Raw genomic sequence first — 6740 nt, 5'->3', positions numbered from 1 at the left:
TAAACGCACATCATATTAACCATATTAACCCGCGTACTATGATCAACTTGATCAACATAAACCGCGTGACCCATTCAATCGGAATGATTCATTCACCGGGACACTGCAGACGCGTCGGGCGACAGGGCGGCGCGTATCTACCGCGCCTGCCTCCGTCGAAAGGTTACGCGACCAAAAAATACTATTTTAAGCCCCAAACTCTGCTATGAATAAGGTACATACCCCAAAATTAGCTAACATACACGTGTGTGCGATTATATGAGTTTATTATGTGTGAATTTTAACGTTCCAGACGCAATATGTAACGATCGCGATTCTTCTGTTCGGTGCAATGCTGGGGACGGCTACTGTAAGCAAAAGGAGCTACTCCGACCAATCGGTCAAGGGATATGTCACGGAGGTACGTGCGACTTTTATTTAGACTAACTTAGAAAGACGCTAACCTGAATCCTTCACGACATGATTGATCGTTAACAACCTGTTGCTTCTCAAGCAATGTTTCTTTAGAATTTGACTCGATACATCTTTCAAATTGGGGAAGAAAATTTCTTTAGTACCTATTCCTCGTTCTCACATACTTATATAGCACTGTCGAACAAGATTCCGTAATAGAGATTAAATTAAGTGAAGGTCCTTCGTAGACATTATGACGTAAACAAAACAAATGACTGAAGTTAATTTCTGTAAAACAATGTTTCAGCGCACTTGCTGGTGGAATGAGGTGTGCAAGGAAGAGTTCCAGACGCTCTTCAGATGCAAGTGCCCCTCCTGGTCCTACTGCCGGAGCCCTGGACGGTATTACAACGCCGTCTGCTCCATGACGGAGACGGGCTACATCTGGGACCAGCCCAACTCAGACTTCAGACCACAATAACACCTAGATAGACCCACCTTCTAGAATTTCGTTTACATTTTCGGCCCTTACAACGATTCTAATTTGAGACTGAGCCAGAACGGAAATTATGCCTTCTATTTTCATAATTAGAATAAGAAAATAGCTCGCCTAATTTCAGAGAAAATACAATGTGATGCGTGTTCGACCAAATTGTTGGAGATTCCTGTTATGTGAGAAATAAACGAATATTTCCTTATACATATTAGGTTTTTATTACGTTTACGTCCTTGAGAAGTATGATGGATGGTTGTTCTTGACCCTAAGAGCCAAATCCGCTGCCGAATCGCGCACGCGCGGTGGTCTCGACGTCAAGCAATCAATAATCAGGGTAGTGCTACGTCGACAGCAGACATCAACAAACCGCTATAAAATGTTGCCGATATTATTATTCCTCCTCGCTTTACGTGGATTAAATTGTGAACCTGAAACGGTCAGGGAAAACTTCGACTACTTCAGTTACGGGCCTGAAGATGATCTTTTGAAGAGTTTAAATTTACACTTGGTGAGTGTTGCAAAAAAAATCGCTGACTAAACTGCTGACCCTGCCTACTATTTTTAAATAATAATTCCGTATTTTCAGCCTAAGGAGGAAATAGTGCTAAGGCCGCAAGAAGTGAAGGACTGGCCGCAACAGTCTCTGAACGTGGGTCAGATTACGGCTGTTTCTATCAACTCTTTGGGACAGCCGATCATTTTCCATAGAGCTGAAAGAATATGGGACGAAAGGTAGATATATATATAATACTTTCTATAATAAAGATTTTAAAGATAGGCTAATTTTAGAAATATCTTACCGATCGCGCGCTTTCCGTAATATCATCATCATGAAAATAACATAAAAACAAATTTTAAGAAGAGTTTACCGCAGCTGAAAACTGAAGTTTAGGTAGTTTCAGGATTGTCAAAGAACCAAAATAAAGTCAGTAAAAGTACTGGTAAAGACCAATTGTACCTACTTAATACTGAAACGATTATTTTTTTGGGAGCCTAATGTATCGGCTAAAAAATGTAGGTACGTAGTATCCAACGAGCCGGTTTGCCGACCACAAATCTAAACTAGACCCTATAAAGAAAAAGGAAACCAGTATTTAAGGTGTTATTCCAATATTGACTAGCCATTGTTTTCAGTACATTCAACGAGTCAAATGTATATCAGAACCTGGACAAAGGACCGATAGTAGAGGACACTATCCTAGTTCTGGACCCACATACCGGCTCCGTACTACACAGCTGGGGCGCCAATGCGTTTTACATGCCGCACGGGCTTACCGTCGACCATCACGACAACGTTTGGGTCACGGATGTGGCTAAACATCAAGTTTTTAAGGTACAATTTAACACATTAAGTGCCGAGAACCCGACTATCGGGTATTTTATGATTTCGTTCCCAGGCCGGATGACCCGATAGTCGGGATCGTGGTACTACAGCTTTATATGACAAAATTGTTGTGGCCTGGCGCGGATGTCTTGTTTGCCTGGTTGGCAATGAATGTGTTAGAATTCTGCATCTTTGATCCTATCAAAATGATAATTTAATAATCATAGGTTACCTACTGCCTCTTTTTATACCTAAACACCGGAGGGTGTTCTGGTGGGTATGAAAAGCTATGTGTTTATCGCATTCGCGCCGCATCCGGAAAGTATCCGTATAAGTGCAATACTACTAACCGCCTTACCTATTCATTTCATTAATTCATTTCTTTATTGATAAAATATTACATTTTACATGTCAATTAAGTATTTACATTTCAATATTATAGTATATAAAGATAATTACATTTTACATTGCAATATTTTAACATAATTATATTCTTATATTTAATTAGGTACTTATTTGGTAGTTTTGCCTTAGGTCATTTGAAATGTTTGTTTTGGGTCAGCAATCGCTGTCGACGAATTCATTAGTATTATAACACGCCAGGTCTGTTAATAATATTTTAAGTTTGTTTGCAAACAATCTATCGCACTGTACTTCCGTTATTTCTAGCGGTAGTGCGTTGTATACCTATCTTACATTCAATTTAACCCTATGGGCTATGATACCTACTCTGTCTTAAATTATGAATTTTAAATTAAGAATCTGAATCTCGTCTCATCTTAAATAAAGATCTCGTAGGATGGTCCCAAGCCAAGCCGACTTTTCCGTCTACTAAATAAGATCCCAAACATAGGTTTAAATTACTGCTTTCACAACATTATTCATTCTTGCTACCTTATCGCATTAACTTGTTTTCTTTAAAACTTAGGTAGTTTTATCCTTTCGTGGCACACACTCTAATTGCGTTACCAGCACTTCTCGATTAGCTTAAAAACTACATCTCTTTCAGTACACCCCGCTGAACCACAAATACCCCACCCTGACGATCGGCGAAGCTTTCACAGCAGGCTACCCCTACCGCCGCCGAGTTCTCCTCTGCATGCCCACATCAGTCGCCGTCGCCACTACAGGCGAAATCTTCGTCGCCGACGGCTATTGTAACAACCAGATCCTCAAATTCAACGCAGCAGGAAAACTCCTACTAGAAATCCCCATGTATTCCGACACGCTTACCTTAAATCTTCCCCACAGTATTACTCTGTTGGAACATCTTGATATGGTCTGTGTCGCTGATAGAGAGAATATGAGGATCGTCTGCCCGAAAGCTGGATTGAAGAGCTACATCAAAATGTTGGACCCAGCTACGATTATTGAAGATCCGACTTTAGGGAGAGTTTTCGCTGTCGCGTCGCATGGAGATACGATTTACGCTGTGAATGGACCGACGTCACAGAATATTGCTGTGAGAGGATTTACCGTGAACGCTATGACTGGGAATATTTTGGATACTTGGGAACCTACTGCGGTAGGTTTTTTTTATTAAACCCATTTTGGTGATTTTTGGCAGGATGCCAACATATAGGTCGCTCTACATTAAGTTTAAAGACTCTGAGGTGTAATGAGTTGTGCAAATGTAGGTCAAGCTCCAATGGTCTGGCAATTAAAGTTCATTATATTGTCAGTTTCTTTTCAAAATACACATTTACAGAGAGCCTAGTTTTAACGGTGAAATTTTAAATTTCGAGTATATGAAAGTATGAGTTTAAAGATGCATATCTGAATACCTACCACTTGGAAAATGGGCTATAGCTTTAGTAAAAGGCACTGTAATTTTTCTGCAATAAACTTACACGATCTACGTAAAAAATTAGATACACTACTCAATTTACGCAAGAAAATTCTGTTTAGATTATTACAACGTATTAAATATTTTTTTCTTTCAGGGATTCACCAACCCCCACTCTCTTGCCGTGACCAGAAACGGATCCCATCTCTACGTCACGGAAATCGGACCCAACAAAATATGGAAATTTGAGTTGACCGACGTATACGACAAGTAGGAAAATTACGTTGAACATAGTGCTTTGCAACACACTTCGTTGCTGACATGTTCGTGTTGCAGCGGCAAATTTTTGCGCAAATAGCTTGAAGTGTGTTGCAGGCATTAGGTACATTATTTAAAGAAATGCATATACCCAGAATGTAATGAAAAGCGCGAATAAGATTCGCTTATTAACTTAAGTGAGATGGTATAAATAAGATATAATTGAGTGCGTTAAGACAGATGGGGATCTAGGTAATATTTTTAATTTGTTAAGCTATTCCTTACAGCCCTTACAGGAAACTAAAAGCTACGAAACTCCAAAAAGTACCTACGGTACGGCTATTTAGTTCCTAAAACTCCCATTTATCAGTATTATATAACTGTTACTAAATAGAATATAACGCTTGGATCTTTAACTTCTTGTAGTGTTATTGTGTTGGAAATATCCTGCCATATGCCTAGATAGCCACCGTTATTTGTAGAAGATATATCGCGTTTGAACTAGGTTCGACGTTATGCGCACAGAGTTCGATATATTTAGACATGACTAAGAGTATTTTATAAAGTCTTCGCATAGGTTAAGCTACATATAAGGTTCCTTGGGAACATTTCTTTTTCACAACTATAGCCTCTTTACCTTTCCCTGTAGTTTCTGTACCCTTTCTATAGCATATTTCTTCTAAATCTAGGAATCAGTTAGAAATAAGCTTACAACAGAAAAATAGTCAAAGAAAAAAATATGCTGAAAAGAGAAAAAATACTCAACAATGTACAGAGCTATATAAACAGGTGCTATAAATTTGTTATTAAAATTATTCTCCAGATTATTATCCATAAATGTTTCAGAGTTATAGTAAACGCATTGTTTGTGAGCCTTGCTTTCTAAAACCAAAATAGTTATGAGGTAACGAGTATATGTTGTGGGATGAAAAAACTTGGTTTGAAAATTAAGGGCTGATGCAACTGTTCGGACAAGAGATAATCTCTTTTAGAACTACACGTAATATTTACAGATTAAAAACAACAAATGTATCTTCATGTACATAAGTACCTACACGACAACTGGGCTATAGAACGTCAATTATTGGTTGCAAGAAGTACTTAAAATTAAAAACTAAGTACGTAAAACTTTGTACTTGTATACTAACACACAGGGAGAGAAGATTGGGTTAACCTTTTGACCGCCACAGACGGCTGTTGCCGCCATCGGAAAGTCTTGCCACGGACGCCAACGACGGCTATAGACGTCAGCTTGGCCAATGCAATAGGGACTTACGCAGGACTCCGTAAAGTTCAATTTCGCTTAAATAATGGCGATCGCCTGGCGTCCGGGGTACGGCATATTCCTTCGCCGTCTGGCGTTCAAAGGTCAAATATCATAATTATGAAGAATCTAAGGGAAAACGAAGTTCATTCATTCTTAGACTTCACACCTCTTCTACAATCAATAATTCTATGGTATCTATGTGCTAATAGCGCATTGGATTGAAAAAAAGTCAATTAATCTCTTAACCCATTTACCCCAATGACGTCAAAGATACGCGCGTGGTTATAGCCCAATATCAACCTTCGCGCATTCCGATAATGTTTACGACGACGCGTCGCACACGATAGGCGTGACGTTCAAAGGGTTAATATCATAGTAAAACGGATTGTCATCGTTTATCCCCTGGCCGCGTAGCCAACGTGCCAATCGTTAACGCTCCGTAGCCATCTCTATCACTCTTCCATATTAGTGCGACGGTGACAGTTGCGTTTAGTTCGCTACGGTGCGTAAACGATTGCACGCTGGCTCCGCACTCTGGACTCCATATTGGCCTTGGCTTCGACTAGGTGTCAAGGTATATAGGTTGGTATATCAAATCCCTAGTCGAGTCAAGGTCTTTAATTAATTGAGTTTTCCCCTATCGAGTATTTGCAAGTGCGTCGTAACCACGCAAACTTGACATCCAAAGTGACCAAAGCCCATTTTGATTCACAAGCGAATATAGTACTAACTAATATAAGCTTAAAGGTTGAAATGGCGTAAACTTGCCAGTGCCAGGCCATAGTTTTGTACCTACTGGGGTTCTACCGCGAAAAACGAAATCCAACATATCGGTATCTGCCCCTGTATCGCACGAATATGCAAGAGCGATAGAGATGTAATCGCAATGAGTAATGACGTAATCGAAAATGAGAGTTAGTATTAGCTCGATACAAGACCTAGTTCTTAGTATTAGTTCTTGACTAAACGAAAACCTTTTATTTTATATTTAGACTTGAAATAAATCCTTCCCCTCTTTTCTTGGATTAAATGTAAAGTACAATGGACCAAATCTGGATTTGGTATTATATTGGTATAACCACATTTTCGACATATACTTATAAAAATCTCAAAGTTCCGTAGGTTTTAAAACAATGTAATAAATTGGGAAAATGATGGCGTTTTTTATTTGAACCTTGGACTCCGTGTAAATGTAATATAATTTAGAATTTATAGA

At 39.1% G+C, this 6740-nt stretch overlaps 3 protein-coding genes across 3 annotated transcripts in view; 2 read left to right on the top strand and 1 right to left on the bottom strand.

The window, feature by feature from the left end:
* LOC134798156 (uncharacterized) overlaps positions 1–6740 on the bottom strand; it is a 199567-nt gene that overhangs the window by 47567 nt on the left and 145260 nt on the right. The gene's annotated exons all lie outside the window — the stretch shown is intronic.
* On the top strand, positions 69–1093 carry LOC134798160 (uncharacterized). The gene is made up of 3 exons (XM_063770501.1): positions 69–214; positions 293–400; positions 701–1093. Exons 1-3 carry the CDS (start codon positions 206–208, stop codon positions 872–874), a joined length of 291 nt encoding a protein of 96 aa, XP_063626571.1. The 5' UTR covers positions 69–205; the 3' UTR covers positions 875–1093.
* LOC134798154 (peptidyl-alpha-hydroxyglycine alpha-amidating lyase 2-like) lies at positions 1199–6679 on the top strand. The gene is made up of 5 exons (XM_063770495.1): positions 1199–1397; positions 1476–1621; positions 2024–2222; positions 3223–3738; positions 4157–6679. The coding sequence occupies exons 1-5, from the start codon at positions 1266–1268 to the stop codon at positions 4271–4273; spliced, it is 1110 nt and encodes a 369-aa protein (XP_063626565.1). The 5' UTR covers positions 1199–1265; the 3' UTR covers positions 4274–6679.

This window comes from Cydia splendana, chromosome 16 (genome assembly GCF_910591565.1).
Source record: "Cydia splendana chromosome 16, ilCydSple1.2, whole genome shotgun sequence".
In the NCBI taxonomy this organism is placed as follows: Eukaryota; Metazoa; Arthropoda; class Insecta; order Lepidoptera; family Tortricidae; genus Cydia; species Cydia splendana.
Note: the sequence above shows the minus strand (reverse complement) of the source record. Positions and strands in the feature narration are given on the sequence as shown.